Source organism: Esox lucius, chromosome 14 (genome assembly GCF_011004845.1).
Source record: "Esox lucius isolate fEsoLuc1 chromosome 14, fEsoLuc1.pri, whole genome shotgun sequence".
In the NCBI taxonomy this organism is placed as follows: Eukaryota; Metazoa; Chordata; class Actinopteri; order Esociformes; family Esocidae; genus Esox; species Esox lucius.
This window is the reverse complement of record NC_047582.1, coordinates 20,244,593-20,268,406: the sequence shown is the minus strand read 5'-3', so window position 1 is coordinate 20,268,406 and position 23,814 is coordinate 20,244,593. Positions and strand designations below refer to the sequence as shown.

Below are 23,814 nucleotides of genomic sequence, written 5' to 3'. Positions count from 1 at the left end.
TGTTTTGTTTTTTATTAGGCTATAACAACATTGTGAACTAAAATTTTGACATGTTCCATGAACCTTATTTTATATGAATTTACTCCATGATTAATAATGTTGCTCGCTAGCTACAGTATGATGTGAGAGTTGCTATATTCACACAAGTTTGATTTGATTTCCTTCTGATTACCAGTCAGTGCTGTTGTAACTGATTTCATTGAACAAATGCATAGCATTTGAGTTGTTTCAAGTGTTTTTTGAGTTGTTAAAATAATTTAATCTCACACAGTCTGTGAATGTTTTTACATTAATTCATGCCCTTTATCTGCTGCAGATTAATGTCTTCATTCACCAATTTGAGAATAGAATCCTGCAATAATGTTAATGCAAAAACATTTGTTGGTAAAACAAGACTATGTATGTTTGTGTACATGGAAGTCAGTGATACGTTTACTGTAGGTTAATGAGGCAATACTTTTGACTGAACTGTGACTAAAACATATATTCATTTTGGTGACTAAAATTGCTCACTGTTTTTGTCATTTTGACAATAACTAAAGCATTATTCAAATGTTAAAAATGTGACTAAAACTTTCAGATATTTTAGTCAGAATGACTAAGACTAGACCATATTTAAAAAAGAGCGCTAAAATTTACATCGCCCTGTTGGTTGGACCTTATGCTTAATTGTCACCTAGATTTACTTTAATTTACTCTGTAATCCTTCATCTATCATGTGCTGATTCATTTCTAGGATCATTGGAGATCTTAAGGTGGCTCGGTTTGGTGCTAGCCACACTCCAAATTGGGCGTGACAGCATGCAGCTGCTGATCCCATCATCAGAGTAGCCTAGGGATTTTGTGTGCTGGTTAACACACTCCACCCCCAAAACGGATATGACAACCTGAGTCGAACCTCTCAGTGTCGTATGAGTCTAAAAGGTTTCAGAATGAGTTATCGTCGTGACCTACTGCTGTACCCTACACAACGTGATACATTGCTAATCCATGCACATGTGCTATACAGTGGATAAAGAATATAGATATCATCATTAAATGTACCCCCTCCATGCCTCTGTTCCTCCACCGATCCTCTTTCCCTCCACAGAAGACTAAGCTGCAGGAGGCTTTGCAGGAGAGCAGTCGCCTTGATTTGTTCATCCACAACCTGCATCCAAGTATAAGGAGGTTTGGTAGTGCCTCAGTCTACACATGGCTATCACTGTCCTGGCAGGACACTGTGTAGTGAACCAGATACCATGTGGAATGTCTCCTCAACGTTTTGGGTCAGCCCAGCACAGAGCTTATATGACCATGTCAGTGGCTTCGTGTTGGCATATCAATGGAACAGTACACATTGGGTGAGGAGTGTATTGTGGGTGCTAGGAAGTTTTTTAGCTTTAAAAGCATGTGTATCTTATGATACTGTGGATGATTTTCATAGCATGAAACAGATGCGCTGCCATAAGGACCCTGTAGAGTTTTGTAATTTAATTGCATTGCCAGTGAAGGTGGGGAGATATTACAATTATTTAATTCTATCTGATGTTTGTTTTTGTTGTTAATAATTTTGTCATCTCAAATTACTGGCATTGTTAATAACAATAAGAAAACTCAGGAAATTATCTATATTAGAATTTTCCAACCTGTGGTAGATATTCAGTAATGATTCAAGGAAATAAACCAAATCGACATTCAATTTGCACAGAATATTCTGATTTTCTGGTCAATTTACCATTTCTTTGTAGATAGAAGGAAAACAGACCCATAAAACCAAACATCTACCACCATGGGGTTCTTTTCAGTATACACATTGTTCTTTCAAAGCCCAAACCACTGCTTGTATGCGTTGCGAAATAGCTTTATGGTGCAAACATCTTTTAGCAAACTCCAGGAGCTTGCATTTGTTGGTTGATCTTACTAAAGATTTCAGGATCCTTCTTTTTTTCTCAGCAATTCCATTAATGTAATATGTTTTGTTTTCTGTTTCTGCTTCATACTGTTTTTTACATAGGGTGCCAATAATATTGGGCATGACTATATAAACAGCTCTCTATTTAGCTAATTCCCATATAGTAGTCACCACACACAGAGAGACTGGGAAAGTGAGAGAATGACTGTTTGTGGATGGGTGTCAGCTAGTGCTAATGGTGCCACTTTCATGGGGCAGGCTTTGACATGTGTCCAGGGAACCACTTGGCTCTTTGCTCCGTCCTAATCCCCCAGCCTGCTCTTCGTCTACGTTGCCTACATGCCGCGGAACACAGAAAAGAGCCATCTGTCACTACTGCCCAAGACTTTCAGATCAAAGACAGGTTGAGCGGTGCCCAGGTACCTGAGTCTGACGTTACTACCTGAGGGGACACGGTTAGCGTTAGCATCAAAAGCTGTGATCAGAGGAAGAGTTAGTGTAGTGCTGGCGGCCAGCCCAGGTACAAACCTCTGGATGTTAATGAGATGGGGAGACACATTAAATGTACATGGGAGAGGGAAATGTGGCTTGGTCTACCCCCCACATCACGGGCAATTTCTTGTAGTGGACTGTATGAGATCGATGAGAGAGTTAAGTCCTGAGGGGAGTGTGTCAGGCAGTCTGGCTGATGGGAGGGAATGCGAAGAATTTGTTGCTGAGAGTGATTTAGGCCAGACAGTGTTCTGTTTTTTGCTATACATCCTTATGATTTCCTGATTAACGTTTACTGGCTAATGTGCTGAGAAAGGATTGGATCACGTTGTGGCACTGTTGACAGAATGCAGGAATCATAGAGACATTTTGTTTCATATCAGAACAGAGGATGTTGTCAAAATCTTTACACACAACCCAAAATGATTATGGATTTTCTCCCTTGAGGGTCTGGCTGAAATAATTTGTTTTCGTGTACAAGTATGACATTATGAAGAACTTGTGTGGTGCTTTTTTGTTGAGCCTGCAAGTTACCTTGAACAAGGTGATCCGTCATAGTTATTAATTAGATGGTGAGTGGTGGGTGGTTGAGGAATGGCCCTGTTCAGATACAGCCCAATTTCAGAGAACCCATCTAATCTCATCTTCCTTCAAGGCATTTTAATTGAGTCAGAATCTATATTTTATTGTCAGAAATGTGCTGATTAATTTTAAATGTGCAAATCATTTTATTTCATATGTCTGTTACTTCAGTATTATATGAATATGTATTAAAAAGAAGGACAGGATGTGATAGAAAAAGAAGTGATGATATTCAATTAAATTTTTTTCTGTTTTGTTATCTTTTAGTTTATATGCATTCATTCTATCTTTGTGCACTCTTCCCGTTATTTCTTTTTTTTGTTTCTCAGAATATGAGAAGTTCAGACACACCAACATTGCTGTGAGTTAGGAGGAGACTTGGCCCAACAGGAGAGGAACCACCTCCTAGGCAAACTGGAGAACCTCGAGCAGGTCCTCAAGGTGAGGATTGGTCCATGCATCAATCAGTCCATCATTTGTTTCTTCCTTCCGTCCTTCCTTTCATCCTATGTCTACTACATTCACTGCTGCTCTGTCTCCAACTCAACAGTACACTCTGTCAAATACAATGTGGACTGCAGATTAGAGGTGGGGCTCTCTAATGCCTTTCAAATCAGATAGGGTTGAATTAAAGGGATCGTTTTTGTTATCTACATTTCATTCAAATTACCCCTTACCATGAAGTGTGATGAAACATGAAAATGAGATATTTTCTGAAAATATGATTGAACGAAAGCATGTATCTATAAAGTCTATAATATTCATCTTTCTTGCCAATAAAAGCATTTTAGAAATTTCTTGTAAGTCATGAGATTTGTCATCTGTTTTGCAGGAAATAGTTTTTCATAAAAGTCATATATTCCAGTAGCAATCAGTAGCAGTCTAATATTGATGTGGAATAGGCTTTTATTACAAATCACTGCTTCCCTCCATTTTCTATTGATTGTCTGTTTGTAAGGAGTGGCTATATTTGAGAGAAAAATGTACCCATCTGAGAAAATCAACTCCTGTGTGGGCTACTTTCTCATTGCCTATTGATTTGTACAAATGCAAAAATTGCATGTTGGAGAAAATAATGGAGTGAGATGAGAATGAAGAAAGCAGAGAAGACTAAAAAGTGAAAAAAAAATGTAGACATAGAAACAGGAATTTTCTTTTTATGCCCACTACTTCAGGGATAACAGTGGCTTTTCTTCACCACACAATGACATCACTATGCTATCATGATTGTGATATACTGTATCATTCCCAGAGAAATAATTTGGATTCACTAGCATAGTGCCACAACATTGGCTAATTGGAAGAAGTGAAGTCTTTAGCAAACAGAATAGTTACTCCTTTGTTTCTGTAGATGATGATGACGAAGATACTGATTCATTAAGAGGATAATTTAGCTGCAGGCTAACTGATGGCTATGTTTGAAGGCAGCTTAACAAGAAAGTTAAATTTGGAGCTTGTGAATGACCACAGCCGTGTCTGATAGTGTGAACCAAGTGACAGTTCCTCAGTTACTGGATTATCATGAGTCCTTATTAGAGCTTAAGAGTTGTGATTATGCAAAGCAGTGCCTGTTCTGGCCACCTCCGAGCAACTCAGTTGGGAAAGAGGCTTTTCCTCTTCCAGAGCGAAAAATATGAATGTCAGAGCTTATAAGCTGCTTTATGCTTTAAAGCTCCAAGAAACACCTTATGTTCCTAACTCCAACTCCTAATGGTGGCAGCTTCTTCTAACTCTGGATATAGTCATAATGATTCTGATTTGGGTGTGAGTAAATTAGTTTTTTTTTATAGGTGAATGTGTGGTCACAGGAATAATTGTGTTTGACTAGATATTGCATACCGTTAAAACAAATATATAAACAACTGTACAAGTCATACCCTTTAAACAGTACAAGTCATTCTTGTTAATACCCTTTACTCTTCATTCCAGCATTACCATGTGACATGTTCTTCCCAGTAAATTACCATGTGTTCAGTATTGTGACATGTTCTCCCCAACATATTACCATGCATTCACAGTGTTGTGACATGTTTTCCCTAGCCTATTACCATGCACTGATAGATCTGTGACCTGTTCTTCCCAGCATAGTACCATATATTCAGTGTTTGAGCTGTTCTTTCCAGCATATTGCCATGTACTGCTTTTATAGTGTAGTGACCTGTCCTCCCCAGAATATTATAATGCATTCACTACGTTGTGACCTGTTCTTCCCAGCATATGCGAGAGGCTGCAGAGAGGAGGCAGCATTTGGAAGAGGAGCATGAGCAGGCCCTGGCTGTCCTCAGCACCAAACAGCAGGAGATTCACCTTCTGCAGAGGGTACTGTAGGTCCATAACACCCCACCTTACCTCCAGCCACAAGTTTCACAAGACAATGTATCATGTTAACCGTGGTAAATGATTTAATGTGTGCATTGATTAAAGGGATTAATTCTGTCCAATTATTGAGCAATGTTTTCCAATAAACACACTCATCATTGCCCATGAAAAAGAGAAGATAACCCCATAGGCCTGAATAGACATGAAATGTGAGGGGGTGGTGATACAAATGTGTAGTCTCTGGTGATTTTGTTTATGTCTGTCAATGGATAGGAGTAATCTGAGCCCCTAGAGAGCTATGTGAGTCTCCGGGTGTATGTGTTCTATTAAAAGAGAAACTATGACAGACACACTCACCAATTAGAGCCCACAGCAAATACAGCACAGATTACATGCCTCAGAGATGCTGCCTAAACCGATTTAACTGGTCCTCAAAAACAAAAAAAAGGCTATTATAGGCTTTCGAGTTAGGGTTCAACCTTAATGGGCAAGTTTATTGTTAGAAGTTCGGTTGTGATTAGCAATTTTGGGATTAAGGTTAGGGAAAATGTTTTAATGGTTACGAATTGTTGGTCTATTATAGTATTACCAGTGTGTGTTTGTGTGGGTGTGTTTACCTTTTTACTAACATGGTAGGGACCACAAATGCCCATTAGCAGAGTGAAGCAAGAAAAAAAATGTAAAAGCTGTTTATGGGTTAGGTTTAAGGTATTGGTTTCAGATGGGGTAAGAATTAGAGGGTTAGCTTCAGAGTTTTTGCAAGTTAAAGGTTTTTTGTTAGGGTTTTGGCATTTTTATAGTAATAAAAATGTTTAGACTTTACAAGTATAGTGATCCCAACATATTTGTGTGTGTTTGTGTACATTCCCCCCAGGAGTCTAAGAAAAATGTGACTCCTTGGGGGAAAAGGCTGTCTTTAGGTTAGGGGTTAGGTGAAGGTCATAATTTGCAATTGAGGTTAGTTTTAGTGGTTGGGGTTTAGAGTTAAGATTAGTTTTTTGGGGGTTAAGTTTAGGATTGAACAGCCTTTTGTCCCTATAGATTAATTGATAAAATCTGGATGAAACGGTTTATCTTCATTAGGATTTTCTGATGGATCTCAGTTTCAGCTTGAACTATATACCGACTTGATTGTCTTTCTTTGTCTTCTCCAGGCTCAGGCAGAAGCTAGGAAAGAGCATGAGGGAGCGGTTCACCTGTTAGAGGTATGGGAACTTCAAAGAGGATGGCTTCGTCTGACGTTTTAAAAAATGCTTTTGTTTGTGTATGTGCAATAAACTGTGTGTCAAAGACATAATCTCATTCATGAAATTCATATTGCTTTTCAAAGAAAAGCTGGAGGTATGCAGTTTGTCTGATTCCTCCCAGACCATGAGTCTGTAACACATGGAGAGTTGTGTCAGCGAAAACCCAGCCGGCCCATAACTCTCTCCATTATGACTGAGAACACTCAACACATTCACAGTTCAGGGCAGGCTCGGCTCGGCGGCTTTCATCCCAGACGTTGTATTAATGGCTTCAGAGAAACCTCTTTTATAGAATAATCTACGCAGGTTTGGAGAGCGACCATCCAGATGATCAAATATCTACAGTAAAGAGGAAAGGAGTTGCATTAGGACAGCCACTGTTTACAGGGAACTAAAGTGTGCCATTACTGTGGTGAAGGTAGTTACCAAGAGTGGAGAGGCTACTAAGGCTAACTAGTTGGTGAAGCTATTAACCAAGAGTGGAGAGGGTATTAAGGCTAACTAGTTGGTGAAGGTAGTAACCAAGAGTGGAGAGGGTACTAAGGCTAACTAGTAGGTGAAGCTAGTACCCAAAGAGTGGAGAAGTTACTAAGGCTCACTAGTTGGTGAAGCTAGTAACCAAAGAGTGGAGAAGGTACTAAAGCTCACTAGTTGGTGAAGCTAGTTACCAAGAGTGGAGAAGGTACTAAGGCTCACTAGTTGGTGAAGCTAGTTACCAAGAGTGGAGAAGGTACTAAGGCTCACTAGTTGGTGAAGCTAGTAACCAAGAGTGGAGAAGGTACTAAGGCTCACTAGCTGGTGAAGCTAGTAACCAAGAGTGGAGAGGGTACTAAGGCTAACTAGTTGGTGCAGCTAGTAACCAAGAGTGGAGAATGTACTAAGGCTAACTAGTTAACATGCTTAATGTTTGTGCCCAACATTTAAGTTTTTCAACAACTGGTTGTCTTGGTTGTGGTTTTATGTGTTCTTTTCTTAGAATGTTCACATTCCATCTTCTTCCCCATAATGGGACTGGTCATACCTGTTTTGTAATGTTTCTTGTTTCTCAACGATTTATATGATTTTGCATGATTTACTGTATTGTTTAAGCATTGATCTCATGTGGTGTTACAGTTTGATTTGGGTTTTGCTTTTCTTTCATATTTGTTCAATGTCATTCTGTGCCTTTTTGGTTCGAACAGAAACATTTGGACATAATGCAGGTATTTATGTTTACCTGAACTATCTAGACCCCAGTGTTCACAATCTCCATGATATTCTACACCATTTACAGTGTTTGTGTTGTGTTATAGCCAAAAGTATTGTTTCCCTAGTCTTCATAAAATACACAATAATGTCAGTGGAGTTTCAAAGGACATTTTGAAAAGCAGAAATGTTTTCATTCTATGTTATAGCGACCTTGATTCAGTTCATGTCAAATAACTGGTTGCCTTAATTTGTGCAGTAATAGTGAATATATATATATATATATATATATATATATATATATATATATATATAATTATTTTTAACTATCCATCCCTATGTACCACGCAAACAATTATCTCTAAGCTTCCATAGTCAAGCTTTCATGCACATATTTTACCATAAAACAGGGAGGTTTTCAAATGCCTCGCAAAGGGCATCAAAAAAGCTAACACTAAAATCAGGGGTTCCCAACCCAGTTTACAGAGAGTAAGGAATCAGTTCAGGGATTTCACCATGACACTAATAGTAAAACAGTTAAGGGTTTATAGGCTGTGATAGGAGACAACTGAGAATACTGTAGATCGACATCCCACAATACTTACCGAACTGAGTCAAAAGGAAAGAGCTTGAAAATAATATAAAGTTTTTTTTAAACATTCATCTAGTTTATAATAAGTAATGCTCCAAAGAAAGTGGTGAGATTCACTATTGGTTCTGAATCCAAAGCGTTGTGTCTGGGAAACACTGAGTACCACTTCATATTTTCAAATGTGGTGGCTTAATCATGTATTTGGTATGCTTTTCATAAGAAAGGACTAGGGAATTTATCAAGATAAAATAGTCATATAGTAGTACAGTATTGTATATTTCCAAGAGGACATTGAAAATGTAATGGCCTAGTTACAGTTTTGACTTAAATTCTCTATGGCAACTTGAAAAGGGCTGTTTAGTGATGATAAACAAACAACTTTACAGATCTTAAAAAATAAAACAAAAATAAAATCCAAGTGTGCAAATTATTACTTAATAATAATAAGAGCTGCTTAAGGAATTTCAAATTTGTTTTGAAAGATAATCATTCTTTGCTAAGATACATTCCTGTAGGTTGTTGACAAGAAAATGATTGATCCACTTTAATACCACATTGTAATGCAAAAAAGGGTGGAATAAGTCCCAGGTTTGAATACTTTCTAAAGGCAACCTACTGTAAATAGATTTAAATCACATTAGTGCCTATATTATGGTCATCAGGCAATCACACATGTACACTGATGTTGAAATAGAATGAATGATATCAGATGAATAGAGCAGGTACTGCTTCATACCACAGATCCTCTTGCCTTGCATCCTCTGTAATCCCAACCAAGGTTGGGACCAAAAGGCACCATATAAAGGACTCCGTGTGTAACCCGGGCCGTTCAGTAGAGAGAATGCATGACATCGAGACAAATACTAGACTATGGAACATCAAAGCACATTATGTTTCTTTGCTTATAAATTCAGTGGTTCTAAATTCATCCTCAGTTACTATATCTCAGCCTATCTTGCAAACGGGAGATCTGACTGAAGCATCTAATTATATCGCTGGTTGGAACCCATTGTACCTGTGGCCTGTCTTGTCTCATACGCAGCAAGCAAAATGTTTGAGGCTTGTAGTTACAAAACAAAAAAACAATGCTTGTTAACTCAAGGCTCGAATATTTTTCTCAGAGTTGCTTAGATAATGTATTAAATCTGCATTGCTTGGCATTTTTAGTATAGCAGTTTTCCAGTGCCTGTTCTCTCTTATACTTTAATTACTCAACGGCCAGTGTTTTACATTTAAAGCTAGAAGTGACACTTCTGGCATCACATGTTGTCATTGGTTCAGCTTTTTATCTGCAGCACAAGATTTAATAAGACATGAATTAGTCAATTAGTCAATCCATTTGATTTGATAACAATTAAACAAGCAATGCTTTGCAATAGTCTGTGTCCAATTCTGAAGATTTGCTACACTGGAACACAGGTTCCTTCTATTAATTATTTGTCTTTCTTTCTCTCTGCCTCTTTATATTATACGTCCTTGTGCATGGAAGGTCAAGGTTCAAGACCTGGAGCAGAAATGCAGGTCAAAGACTGAACAGTTTGGCCAGCTGTCCAAGGACCTGGAGGATTTCCATCTGGAGGCTGATACTGTGGACACCCTCAGCACTGAGCCTTTTTATAAACACCATATTCCCATTTCCCCGGAAAACAAAGTCTCCAAAATCTTCAACGGACTGGCAGCCCAGGCAGGAAAAGGTAATAGGTCCCAACCCTGCCCTCTGTGGGAAAAGTCAGGGGTTAGAAGATTGACATAAAGCATAAAGGTGCCTAGAGTCAAAGTACTTGTATCGTATCTGACATTTAGGTCACTGTGCATCTCATCAAAGTGGGCAGTTCTGTTTAGCGTATTTGAAGACCGTTGTTTTTGCTCCACGTGCAGATGTTCTGTCAGTCATATAGTTCATTAATTCCGAACAGAAGACAGTAATTCATTCTAGTTCTCACAACAGTGAACTTTCCTAGAAGCCTACATGTTTGAGGTGGAAGTGTGGTAGATGGATAGGAAGTCACATAGGGAAAATTGGCAGATTAACTGGTTTGAATCTGAGTAAGGTTTTACTTCCCTCTTCAGTCCATCAGTGGTAGGCTACATGGCATGTTTGGACCACTTTGTAAATGAAAAAATGCCATCTGCTAATGAGAGTCACTTTATTAGTATTCTAATACCACGTACACTGTAACCTTCCACCTGAGAACACACATCTGAATCAACAATGCGGATACCATAGATTAGAATACTGCACTCCAGATCTTCTCATTCCTGTAGGGATAATGCTACAGTACTTCTGTGATCTGGTAGTAAAATAAATCAAATCTAACCCCCAATAACTTTTATGTTCAACATTTTAAAATGTAAAGAGAATGACATGCCTGCTTTGTGTATGTTTGTAGATGGTAGAACCCTGTGGTGACAGTGTCCTGTTTACTGTCAGCTGTGTCTTTAGGGAGTGTTAAGCAGCAGCGAAATGCATTGCAGATGTGTCAGGCTGGAAGAGCAGAGCCAAGTCCTGGCCATAAAGACTGTGTGCTGTGTACTCCCCTGAACAGGAAATCAATAGCTGTGCCATGAATGAGAGCAGAAGGAATGACAGATGCTCTTTATTTGGTGTGGAAATCAATGTTTTCCAGGCAATGAGAGCTCGGCAAACACTCCCCTGATATCCGAGTTCCTCCGCCCACTGCAGATTGCAGACAGAGATAGGTCAGAACTGCTGTCTGTTAACCCCGACGCCAGGACAATGAGCCGCCCCAACAGCCCCCGACGGGTGACCCCGTCAGAGGTGGGTCCCACCCCTCATCTCATCTCGTTCTGTAGAATTAGGGTGCTTTATCTCTGCTCTATTCAGGACATGGGCTGTATTCACGGGACAGCTGTATACAAGCACTTTATATCTTTTATCAGAGTTACAGCTATGAAACCTATGACTTACCACCAGACAGCGACATGACTCTCTAGTGACAACTGTCAGATAGTAAGACTGGGGAGTATAAACGTGAATCAATAACTTCTGTAAAGACATGATTAAGAATGGCTGTGATTATGAGCTAGGACAGAGTGTTTGAATGGGTTATGGGTTAGGGTTGTAGTACTTCCATGCAACAGTGACTGCTGCTCTGCCCCTGAGTTCCTCCAGATGGAAGAAGAGGCCAGGCCCGTGCCCAGGTCCAAGCCTCGCTACACTGGAACCGTCCGTCTCTGCACTGCCCGCTACAGGTAAGACCGGTGAGACTGTTCAGTATGTTACACGACTCTTCAGACAACTTCAGACAACTCTTCAGGTCACAGGGACAGAACCTAGTACCTCATCCTGCACAACAGGGTCACAGGAACAGATAACCTAGTACCTCAGCCTGCACAACAGGGTCACAGGAACAGATAACCTAGTACCTCAGCCTGCACAACAGGGTCACAGGAACAGATAACCTAGTACCTCAGCCTGCACAACTGGGTCACAGGAACAGATAACCTAGTACCTCAGCCTGCACAACTGGGTCCCAGGGACAGATAACCTAGTACCTCAGCCTGCACAACTGGGTCCCAGGGACAGATAACCTAGTACCTCAGCCTGCACAACTGGGTCCCAGGGACAGATAACTTAGTACCTCAGCATGCACAATGGGGTCCCAGGGACAGATAACCTAGTACCTCAGCCTGCACGACTGGGTCCCAGGGACAGATAACCTAGTACCTCAGCCTGCACAACTGTATCCCAGGGACAGATAACCTAGTACCTCAGCCTGCACAACAGAAGCACTCTTTTTTTCTTTTCTTTTTTTATTCCATGTTGTAAATCTTGTAGTCAGCACAGTCAAACCGCTCCTCTTTCTTGTTATGTAGTTATAACCCTTATGATGGACCCAACGAGCACCCAGAGGCTGAGCTCCCCCTGGTGGCGGGGAAGTACCTGTACGTGTATGGCACCATGGATGATGACGGCTTCTACGAAGGTGGGGGGAATTCAGGGCTACCTCATCACTCACGCCAGTAGCAACGAAGCTCGCATCACATCTAAGCTCATTAGCCTTAGGAAGGCTTTTTCATCGGCGGCTACTCCGATCCAGAATACCTGGTCCAAACGTCAGCCGGCTTCAGAAGCTCTGGTGATTCACCACAAGCTGCTACATGCGTTGGTATAGATGGACAAGCTTTAGCCAGGTTCCTGCCTAACTGGCAGTATGGAGGATCAGGTTTGTATTTGCCAGCGTCCTACTGGCGCTCAGACCAGGCTGTTGCCCCGGGTCGGAGGCTTAATCACAGACATATTCCCCCACAGACGGATAGCCGGGGCCTCACAGCCTCACTACTGTACTGACTGGAATTATTTGATAGAGAGGGAGAGGACAGTCAGGATGTCTTTGAAAAGCAAGTGCAGTACTGATGACAGCAACAGGTTGGTGCTCACTCGGCCTCCTGACACACTCGTAGTTCCATCCTCTGCGGGAATAGTCCCCTGCCGTTCCTCCCGGAGAAATTATTGACATCGTTGCCCTGACCTTGCTACTCTGTCTGTTTTGAGAGAACAGTCCTTCCATGGGGACTGGCAACACAGGGCCTTTCCTGCCAAGCACGGCGTCCTGGGAGAACAGCGCTCAGACACACAGAGCACACTGGCACTGAGTCACGCCGCATTGTTATCCTTCATCTACGTTCAGCTGAGGTTAACCACACCAGGCATCGGTTCCCTATGTTCTCCCAAGACAACGGTGTGTGACCAGTATGTTTACCATCAGGCAACTGTGTGTTGAAACGGATCAGGGCTCCTGGAAGGTGGTTCCGTGTCGGACTGAATAATCATTCAGTTAAATCTTCTTCAGTCCGCTGACCCTCTTGATATTAACAAAGAATATTGATATACTTTATGTATCTATCATTACATACATTGTTGCCATTTAGACATTATATACATTATATATACAGTGGGGAGAACAAGTATTTGATACACTGCCTATTTTGCAGGTTTTCCCACTTAGAAAGCATGTAGAAGTCTGTAATTTTTTATCATAGGTACTCTTCAACTGTGAGTGACGGAATCTAAAACAAAAATCCAGAAAATCACATTGTATGATTTTTAAGTAATTAATTTAATTAATTTGATACATCAGGAAAGCAGAACTTAATATTTGGTACAGAAACCTTTGTTTGCAATTACAGAGATCATATGTTTCCTGTAGTTCTTGACCAGGTTTGCACACACTGCAGCAGGGATTTTGGTCCACTCCTCCATACAGACCTTCTCCAGATCCTTCAGGTTTCGGGGCTGTCGCTGGGCAATACGGACTTTCAGCTCCCTCCAAAGATTTTCTATTGGGTTCAGGTCTGGAGACTGGCTAGGCCACTCCAGGACCCTGAGATGCTTCTTATGGAGCCACTCCTTAGTTGCCCTGGTTGTGCGTTTCGGGTCATTGTCATGCTGGAGTTTAGACCAAAAAGCTCTATTTTTGTCTCATCAGACCACATGACCTTCTCTCATTCCTCCTCTGGATCATCCAGATGGTCATTGGCAAACTTCAGACGGGCTTGGACATGCGCTGACTTGAGCAGGGGGAACTTGCGTGTGCTGCAGGATTTTAATCCATGACGGCGTAATGTGACACTAATGGTTTTCTTTGAGATTGTGGTCCCAGCTCTCTTCAGGTCATTGACCAGGTCCTGCTGTGTAGTTCTGGGCTGATCCCTCACCTTCCTCATGATCATTGATGCCCCACAAGATGAGATCTTGCATGGAGCCCCAGACCAAGGGAGATTGACCGTCATCTTGAACTTCTTCCATTTTCCAATAATTGCGCCAGCAGTTGTTGCCTTCTCACCAAGCTAATTGCCTCTTGTCCTGTAGCCCATCCCAGTCTTGTGCAGGTCTACAATTTTATCCCTGATGTCCTTACACAGCTCTCTGGTCTTGGCCATGGTGAATAGGTTGGAATCTGTTTGATTGAGTGTGTGGACAGGTGTCTTTTAGACAGGTAACAAGTTCAAACAGGTGCAGTTAATACAGGTAATGAGTAGAGAACAGTAGGACTTCTTAAAGAAAAACGAACAGGTCTGTTATAGCTGGAATTCCTACTGGCTGGTTGGTGATCAAATACTTATGTCATGCAATAAAATTTAAATTAATTATAAAAAAATCATACAATGTGATTTTCAGGATTTTTGTTTTAGATTCCGTCTCTAGCAGTTGAAGTGTACCTATGATAAAAATTATAGACCTCTACATGCTTTGTAAGTAGCAAAACCTGCAAAATCGGCAGTGTTCTCCCCACTGTATATGCATGAATGCTGTACATATATCACATATGGATTCCTCGTTTTTTCATAAAATAAATTGGAATGTGTTCAGGGATGAGATTTGCATGGAGGTTTTCAGAAGATATAGGGTTGTAGGTTTTTAAGGAAACATCTGTCTCTGTGTGCTCCAGGAGAGCTACTGGATGGGCAGCGGGGGCTGGTCCCCTCCAACTTTGTAGAGTTTGTACAAGACAAGGAGAAACCATCCATCCAGCCAGGGGATGGAGGGGAAGACCCGGGCCCTCTGGACCATAACACCCTGAGCCTGGTAGGGGTGGATGGAGGTCTGCCTCAGGACGGGCTTCTGAGCTCCATGGACCCTCTGGGCCCCTGCAGCAATGGCACAGGACCCCTGGACCCTGAGGATCTGGCTGATGACAGTGTGCCTTACCCACGGAAGATCACCCTGATCAAACAGTTGGCCCGTAGCGTCATTGTGGCCTGGGAGGCCCCAATCGTTCCCCTGGGCTGGGGAAACATCAGCTGCTATGATGTCCTGGTGGACGGCGAGGTGCGCGCCAGCGTGCCCTATGGGGGCAGGACCAAATGTCTGCTGGAGAAGCTGGATCTGGACACATACACACACCGCGTGTCCGTGCAGTGTGTGACGGACAGGGGCGTGTCGGACGAGCTCCGCTGCACCCTGATGGTGGGGGCCAATGTGGTGGTGGCGCCGTACGGTCTGCGCGTGGACGAGATCCTGCGCGACTCAGCCGAGCTCTCCTGGTTGCCCAGCAACAGTAACTATGGGCACACGGTGTTCCTGGACGGGGCAGAACATGCTACGGTGAGGCCAGGGAGGTACAGGCTGCGCTTCGTCAACCTAAAGGCCATGACGGTGTACAAGGTGAGGGTGGTGGCCCGGCCGCACCAGGTGCCATGGCAACTGCTCATGGAGCAGAGAGAGAAGAAGGAAGCTGCCGTGGAGTTCTGTACCCAGGCTGCTGGTGAGGCCCGCTATGCTCTTAACTGCTTTCTGTTCTCTACATAATTATATATTTGTTTTCATTAATCTGTGATGTATGATGGAAAGTTAGACATTGAGCATTAAGGTAATATAGATACAGTAGATAACTCATGTCCTTACCTGTGCTGTGTATTTCTGTTATGTTTTGTCCAGGGCCAGGACCATATTCCAGATCAGGTCAGAATGAAGACCAGTTATATTATGGTGGTTATAAGAGAAGTAGGACGTAGTTTTGATTGGCATGTTGGGCTACTGACTTTAAAACCTAGGAAGCTCTTATGAATAACTTCCTCAGCCATTATTTCAATCCTTACATAGATAATATATTAAGGTTACGTCCCAAATGGCACCATCTTCTTTATACAGTTAAAAATAATAATAAAAGTGAACTATATAGTGAATAAGGTGCCATTTTGGAGTCAAACTAAAGCAGCTGGCGTAACCCTTCCCCCAAAGGTTTCCCTCACTAGAATGACCACATCAGTATGTCTGGGGGTGTGCTGAATTTGTGTGTGATGACATGTTTACTGTTGCCTTGTTTCCTTTCAGCATTCTACTTCCACTCTTTTCATCATACAATACATGGCAAGACACAGGGCAGTACTGCAAATACATCTCAAATGGATTGGCCTGTAGAAATACTGTTGATACATGACACTTTATTTGTTTTAATGTGATTGCAAAGCTCAATAGTTTGATGTAATTCAGATAAGAAGTTTCGGTTACACTTTATTTGGATAGTCAAAATTATATCTGTGCTCTATGGATATTCACACTGTCAACATAATATTAAACAGAAGTGAATTCAAACGCTTTCTACGTTTAAGCATAGGGTTTGGTTTAACACATTTTAGGGTAAAGGGGTAAGGTTAGGGATGAGAGGAGGTTTACAGTTAGGATCAGGATTAGGGTTCGTAGATCATTATTTGAAATGTTATCAATAGTCTGTAGGTATTCTTGAATGCGTCTAGAGTGTGACTATCCAACTGAAGTGATGAAGAAATAAAGAAACCGAAGTTTCATGCATTTCAGATTCACTCTCAAAATAATCTACTCAACTTTGACCGGACATCGCATGCAATATACATTGTCATTGCATTGGTGTTTGCACTCAATGTGGGGAATAGGAATTGCTTTGTGTATTATACACATGGTGCAATTCTGTAATTCACAACAAAAACCAGTAGTCTGTTGCAAGTTAACAGCACTTCCTGTTGAATGCTCCAGTCACCTGCACTCCCTCCCAGTCTGTATGTGTAAAACCTGTGTAGGTAGTATCTGACGGTCATTCCTCCTCTAGGCCCCCCAATGCCCCCTCAGGAAGTGCAGGTGCAGTGTGGTCAAGCTCCAGGGGTCCTGCAGGTGCGCTGGAAGCCCCCTGTTCTCTCACCCACTGGAACCTCCAATGGAGCCAACGTTATCGGATATGCTGTCTGCACTAAAGGACAGAGGGTAAGTCAAGGTGTCTGCACTAAAGGACAGAGGGTAAGTCAGGGTGTCTGCACTAAAGGACAGAGGGTAAGTCAGGGTGTGTGCACTAAAGGACAGAGGGTAAGTCAGGGTGTCTGCACTAAAGGACAGAGGGTAAGTCAGGGTGTCTGCACTAAAGGACAGAGGGTAAGTCAGGGTGTCTGCACTAAAGGACAGAGGGTAAGTCAGGGTGTCTGCACTAAAGGACAGAGGGTAAGTCAGGGTGTCTGCACTAAAGGACAGAGGGTAAGTCAGGGTGTCTGCACTAAAGGACAGAGGGTAAGTCAGGGTGTCTGCACTAAAGGACAGAGGGTAAGTCAGGGTGTCTGCACTAAAGGACAGAGGGTAAGTCAGGGTGTCTGCACTGAAGGACAGAGGGTGAGTGATTGAGTCTAGACTAAAGGACAGAAAGTGAGTCAGGGAGTCAAATCATCAAATCATCACAATGTTTGCACATACAACTAAACCTGTTGTCACACAACAAAGAGAGGGCTCAGAATTTCTACAAAACTGTGCATTTACCGCACAATGTAGTTCGATCTAGTCCGATGTATGCTTTTTCCTGTGTCATGGCTTTTTTTGTGTAACATTTTTCAAAATAGAAATAAATAGTAATTGGCACAGCAAATATGGAAGATTGATTCAATACAAAACCCTCTTACTCCCTCTTCTGGTGAGAACTGAAGGAAATCCAGACATCCTCCCTTTGTCATGTGACACAGCGTCTATGTTGGACCCTGTCAAATGCAGAGGAAAAGCAGTTTAAACTATTACAATAAGATAATGAATTGTTCGTCAACTTTGTTGTGTGTGTGTGTGTGTGTGTGTGTGTTGTGTCAGATAGCGGAGGTGCTGTTCCCCCTGGCTGACTATGTGACAGTGGAGCTGAACCGGATCCAGTGTCTGGAGGCCAGGGAGGTCATAGTGAGGACGTTGTCTGCCCAGGGAGAGTCTCAGGACTCCCACGTTGCCCCCATTCCAAACAACCTTCTGGTGCCTCTTCCTCTGCCTGCACCCCTTCCACACCCACCGCAACCCCACGCTCCCCCGCTACACCTCCAGTCACCTCAGTTCCCCCATCTACCCGCGCCTCACCCCCAGCCTCCCTCGCCCCTGCCTCATGGACAACCCCTCCCTAACCAGCCTCTTCACCCTCAACCACACCTCCAACCGCTGGCCACTCATCCCGTCGGCCAGCCTCACACACAGCCTCGCCCTCTTCACCCTGGTGGTCCTCCGCAGCCCCTGCACCTCCAGCCGCACCCCCCCCACTCCATCCCCCAGCCCATGCACCGCCTCCCCCTGCTGCCCCACCCACCCCCCCAGCTCTACCAGAGACCAGTAAGTGCCAGAGACCTGGAAGCCAAAGAGCAGGTGGTCCACCATGGAGGCATCCCCGGCCAGCCCTGGGACCCGGCCCGCTCGCCCTCCGCCCAGCCTCTTCCAGCCCCCATGCACGGGCACACCCTAGAGGCCCCCCCCTCTGCCAATCGGCGCTCGCCCTCCCCCCAGAGGATCCTACCCCAGCCAAGGGGGACCCCAATTCCAGACCAAATGGCCAAAGCCATCGCCCGTGAGGCAGCGCACAGGGTGGCTGCAGAGAGTAGCAGAGTAAGTCATTCATATATTCTGTATTCATATGTGTGTATATGTCACCTCTATTCTGATACTATCTTTATTTAGGGACCCATACAGTCTTTAAAAAAAACATTGTGTTGATGAATATGTATAGTCCATATTGAGAGCCGAAATTAGATTGTTTCTTACTTTTGTCTTGTCTTTTGTCTTGTGTTGAGACCGAATGCTATTTCTTGAGGTAGCCTACCAGAGCACATCTTTACAATTGTTATTATGTCATTTATCATGTTGTTACATGCCTAGCCTAATATTTATTAAATCATGAATCTACAACAATCTCTCAGAACTGATACCTAATTATTCACGTTTTATTTGTGAAACGAGTCGACCATGTTGCATCTGTAAGCCAACCAAGATTCTCAGTCAGTTTCAGGCGTTAATTTTCTTGTAGGTTTTGTTAGAGACAGTGGCTCAGATACAGTACATATTAACACAGAAATGGCTTGAGCTTCACTTTTCTATATAACAATACAATTACAGGATGAACAATCAGATGATTAGGCCTTTAAGGGAATGTGTATTTCAGTCTCATACTTCTTTTGTGATCCAAATAGGCTACTATTGGTTTGAATTTTAAAGAAGCATTAAAAACAAAAACATCTTTTTTTTCAACCAATTCCTATTAATCTTAGTTTCGCTTACAGTTCACATGCCGAAAGAAAAGCTTTCATTTAGCATCATTGTAAAATGTCATAGTAGCCTATTAGGAATAAATGCTGTTGGTGGCCTAACAGTACATTATACTTTTGTATTATAATTGTTGGGCATTCTAGCCTACTAAATTAATACTTAATTGATCTTGTGAGATATATTTTAACTTTATAAAATAACATTGTGAGGTGTGACAGTGCCCGTTGTGAACTGCATTTGGCTGGTCTTTACTATCCACGAGAAATGCATTCTTCAGTATTTCTTAGGTTATTTGCATATACGAGGAACGATTTTCCTTGTTTGTCATGATTATTTACTTTCTACACATAAAGGGTATATAAGCATATTTTGAAACCTTTCAGATGACATGTATTTTTGTTAACCTAATAGTGTGGAAACATATACATTTCTGTCTGGACTGAGCCTTCACGTTGCAATGATATACATGTGGGGTGTGTTAGATGGAGAGAAGAGTGATCTACAACGAGCAGGGCCAGGCATTTCACCAACAGAACTCTGATGAAGAAGAGGATGAAGATGGTTATGACCACAGTCGCAGGAGACAGGGGGCCTCAGTGGACGATTTCCTCAGGGGATCCGAGCTGGGCAGGCCGGTAAGACAGAGCAGGAAGAGCAGAACGCACGCTTTCATCCACGTTCAGGATGTGTATCCTGGTATGATTTAACAACTGTGTGCGTTTGTGTTTCTGTGTGTGCATTGCGTGGACGGGCCGGCGTCTGTGTGTTTTTTCAGGCCCACTACAGCCACAGTGAAGAGTACCACAGTGAGAGCAGCAGGGGTTCGGACCTTTCTGATATCATGGAGGAGGATGAGGAGGAGCTCTACTCTGAGATGCAGCTGGAGGAGGGAAGGCGACGCAACTCCCACAATGCACTCAAGGTGCAAAAAAACAGTGATATAGCCTTTGTCGCTTTAGGTTTGGAATATTGATCACACTTCAAATTCGATTTTTGGAGCAATAACGTGCACGGAAGTCAATGAGAATATCAATCGATCTTTTTCAGATTGGGAACACTCCTTCTGGCGGTCGTCTGATTCGGGAGACGGGGAGGAGAACGCCCCGTGACGGTTCACAGCCCCAGAGGCGTCCTCTTATGGTGCCTTCCATTGGTCAGTAGGGTCACATAGTACCAGAAAGGAGGTGTAATGTTTTTGTTCATTGATGTTCTCCGTGCCCTAGACGTTCTCTGTGTCCTAGTAGATGTTTCGCTTCCTTTTTTAATCCTCCATGAGCTTCTGTGTCTACAGATCACCTCTGTGTGTTCTAACCATGCTCACGCCTTTACAGCGCTGACAGTTTAGCCATACAGTATCATCAGCTACTAGAAGGCTTCCAGACAGCTAGGGGCACACGTTTCCGCATCCAATTTCGATAAATACTCCAGTTGTGAAGAACTGCTATTGATGTCTGTGTTTATGGCCAGCGCCGTGTTGGCACTATCAAGGTCGTGACGGGAAGAGACCTCCGAATGAACCGACCAATGAGTTACCTGCGGGCTTTAACCACCGACGTCTGATTGGTGTTTCCTGTAGAGATAACCACAGAGAGTAACAGTGAAGGGAACCTCTCCCCCGTCAAGGAGGATGTTTACTATGGCAGTGTAGCACGGCACAGGACATGGTGGTCCCGCCGACGCCCCACAGGCACCAAGCCTCACTATAATGGTACGTGCTGCGGTTTCTCCCTAAAACGCTCTAAAGCGAATAGCGCCTGTGGAGAGAACAATAGTGACACCAAACAGGGCCCTAATTTGCCTCAGAACGCCTAGCATGAACCACTGCACTGCACCAAAATGGCGGCTCCACGCTGAGCCGTCCTGGGCCCAAGATGGCCGTCCACAGTCATGGACTGGAATGACTGCTGCTCAGAGAATGCTTCTCCACATCCCTCCCTTTGCACTGAACTCCATCGGATGCCTGCTAAACCCCTCCACCTCTGAATCTAACCACACCCAAACCACCTTTACTGGGGTTACTTGCATGGCTGGGAGGGAGATGTCAGGGTTGTTGGAGGATGATGTATCATCGCTGTCCTGAAAGAAAAAGTGAGATTTAATGACAGAAAAAATATCCTAATACATCTTACGTAGAGAGACTTATTTATTGCAGTTGGCCTGATATTATTATAGTTATTTTGGTCAACTGAAGGACAGAGAGTTTTCTTTGGACCAGTGTACTTTAGAGGTGCCTGATGCAGTAGTTAGATTAATACCTCAGAGTTCAGTAGTATGCATGCCTAACTCAGTGTCTTGTAGTTGATGTTTTTGTTTGTGTGTGTGTGTATGTGTGTGTGTGTGTGCGTGCGTGTGTGTGCGCGTGCGTGTGTGACTATGAGTCATAGTGTCTCCGTTTCTCATGTTGGTGTAAAACTATATTGTCTGGCTTGCTCTTCAGTCACCATCTATGTGTAACTGTAAAGTTTGTAGATAAGGTAATTCTATAAAACCAGATCATTCCTTAAAATCATGTCAAATGGAGGTCACTGTTTGCCATTGTCTCAGTACTAATAATTGGACCAATTGATGGATTAACGACCGAATTCGATGCTACAAAGTGAATTTTTGGTTTGATGAGGCAAGCTCAATCAATGTAGAATTGCATGGTCACCTAAATGGTTTGGCACTCTGGCTTGTTAATGGCTTTTAAACGTGCCATGCACCCGTCTGTATACGCCTCTTCCTTCATTCAATCCTTGAAAATAACCTGCATAACATTATTCACTATTAGTGTTACTGAATAGCCATACGCTATAAAACCAACAGTTGAATCAGTGTAACTTACTACCAGAGTCACATGACATTGCTATAGACTCTGACCCGTTACCACTATGGATCTAGTAGATCTGTGCATCCTGGTGGATCCGCATTGAGATGCCGGTCAATGTGTTTTTCTCTCTCTCCCGTGCTTAAGAGGGATACAGGGACCGGGAACGCCGTTCCCCTCCATACTATGACGAGTCGGAACCAGAAGAATCGGTGCGGATCTTTGTGGCTCTCTTTGACTACGACCCCCTGTCCATGTCTCCCAACCCAGATGCAGCAGACGAGGAACTGCCCTTCAAAGAGGGCCAGATCATCAGGGTGGGTCTCACACACCAGGCCGAGGCCTCAGCTCAGCACAACATGGCCGTGTGTCTGAGAACACCGAGATACCCTCTCTTTCACTATTGTTCTCCCCCCCCGCCCCCCCCCCCCGTCTCCCTCGTCTCCCTTCCCCTCTTCCAGGTATATGGTGATAAGGACACGGACGGTTTCTACCGAGGGGAGATCAGAGGAGGCAGGATGGGTCTCCTGCCATGCAACATGGTGTCAGAAATCAGAGCGGAGGACGACGAAACCATGGACCAGCTCATCAAGCAGGGCTTCCTCCCGCTCAACACGCCGGTGGATAAAATAGGAATAGGTAATCACAGAATTAGACTGAGTAGGCTCCATAATGCAAGCGACTTCAACTCTATCCATTTATTCTTTTCTATGTACCGCACCCGGCAGGGAATCTCATTACGAGACCACACACACCTGTCAGTATATCACGTCGTCTACTGGCACATCCTGTTGTTTTTTCTAACAGGTCAGGACAGAAGAGGACTCCGCCAGCAGCAGGCCACCAGGAGGATGGTGGCCCTCTACGACTATGATCCCAGAGAGAGCTCACCCAACGTAGATGTGGAGGTATTGCCAAACACACACACACACACACACACACATAAAGGCAAATGCTTCCACACACACAGGAACAAAAACACATGGAAATTGACAATGTTCATACATGGTACATACATTTTAAATCACACCTCTTTTTCCTGATAGGCCGAGCTAACTTTCTGTGCTGGTGACATCATCGCTGTGTTTGGAGAGATTGATGAAGATGGGTTCTATTACGTTAGTATGCCACTTTTCTGGGTTCTTTGATGTGACCAGTGTGCTTACAGATGGCAATTGAAAAGTTGCAAAAGAGTGCTCCATTTTTCATTACAGTGAGGCCTTGTTTATAAACAGTTTGTCAGTATAGTGCATACACAATCTGTCTCAAATTTTGTTGATGAAAATGTTACATTAACAGAAGAATGTGTCCAACTCCATGTACATGTTTGAACCTGTGTACATATCTGCAATTTTTTTTTCTATTTACTGCAAGCTGGTAAGCAAGTATTTCATGCAAATGAATTTCACACAAAATGTCTGCACACAAACAACATATTTAGGAATGTTTCTGTATCGAATCCCTAACACAGAAATGTTATACGTTTGTCTTTCACCCTTGAGCAAGACCAGTAACACAAACTTCTCCAGCATTACCATCTTTATCATTATCAAAAATAGTATTTATAGGCCTCTCAATAATGTAGAAGGTCAACTGTTGGACTGTATATAATGACCAATGCTGCCTTTGGTACTGCTAAACTATCAATATAATGTACAATGTCTTCTGAAATTATTTAGACCTCTTCACTTTCTCCACATTTGGTTGTTA

The 23,814-nt window shown here is 42.9% G+C and overlaps 1 protein-coding gene across 10 annotated transcripts in view; it reads left to right on the top strand.

Moving 5' to 3' along the window:
• Positions 1 to 23,814, top strand: part of si:ch73-287m6.1 (RIMS-binding protein 2) — a 61,199-nt gene that overhangs the window by 32,747 nt on the left and 4,638 nt on the right. For 4 of the 10 annotated variants that reach the window (XM_029125293.2, XM_034297123.1, XM_029125294.2 and 1 more), the window contains exons 2-20: positions 3,298 to 3,409; positions 5,183 to 5,287; positions 6,442 to 6,492; positions 9,801 to 10,005; positions 10,939 to 11,090; positions 11,445 to 11,524; positions 12,149 to 12,258; positions 14,725 to 15,540; positions 15,714 to 15,737; positions 16,861 to 17,012; positions 17,871 to 18,641; positions 19,781 to 19,933; positions 20,074 to 20,220; positions 20,346 to 20,451; positions 20,875 to 21,006; positions 22,252 to 22,421; positions 22,566 to 22,743; positions 22,912 to 23,012; positions 23,151 to 23,222. In XM_029125293.2, the coding sequence (XP_028981126.1) occupies positions 5,186 to 5,287; positions 6,442 to 6,492; positions 9,801 to 10,005; positions 10,939 to 11,090; positions 11,445 to 11,524; positions 12,149 to 12,258; positions 14,725 to 15,540; positions 15,714 to 15,737; positions 16,861 to 17,012; positions 17,871 to 18,641; positions 19,781 to 19,933; positions 20,074 to 20,220; positions 20,346 to 20,451; positions 20,875 to 21,006; positions 22,252 to 22,421; positions 22,566 to 22,743; positions 22,912 to 23,012; positions 23,151 to 23,222 (3,522 nt within the window). In that variant the 5' untranslated portion in view covers positions 3,298 to 3,409; positions 5,183 to 5,185. Of the gene's footprint in view, positions 1 to 1,274; positions 1,344 to 3,297; positions 3,410 to 5,182; positions 5,293 to 6,441; positions 6,493 to 9,800; positions 10,006 to 10,938; positions 11,091 to 11,444; positions 11,525 to 12,148; positions 12,259 to 14,724; positions 15,541 to 15,713; positions 15,738 to 16,860; positions 17,013 to 17,870; positions 18,642 to 19,780; positions 19,934 to 20,073; positions 20,221 to 20,345; positions 20,452 to 20,874; positions 21,007 to 22,251; positions 22,422 to 22,565; positions 22,744 to 22,911; positions 23,013 to 23,150; positions 23,223 to 23,814 lie in introns of those variants that run through there. The other 6 variants (XM_034297122.1, XM_029125296.2, XM_029125299.2 and 3 more) reach the window with 6 other exon arrangements.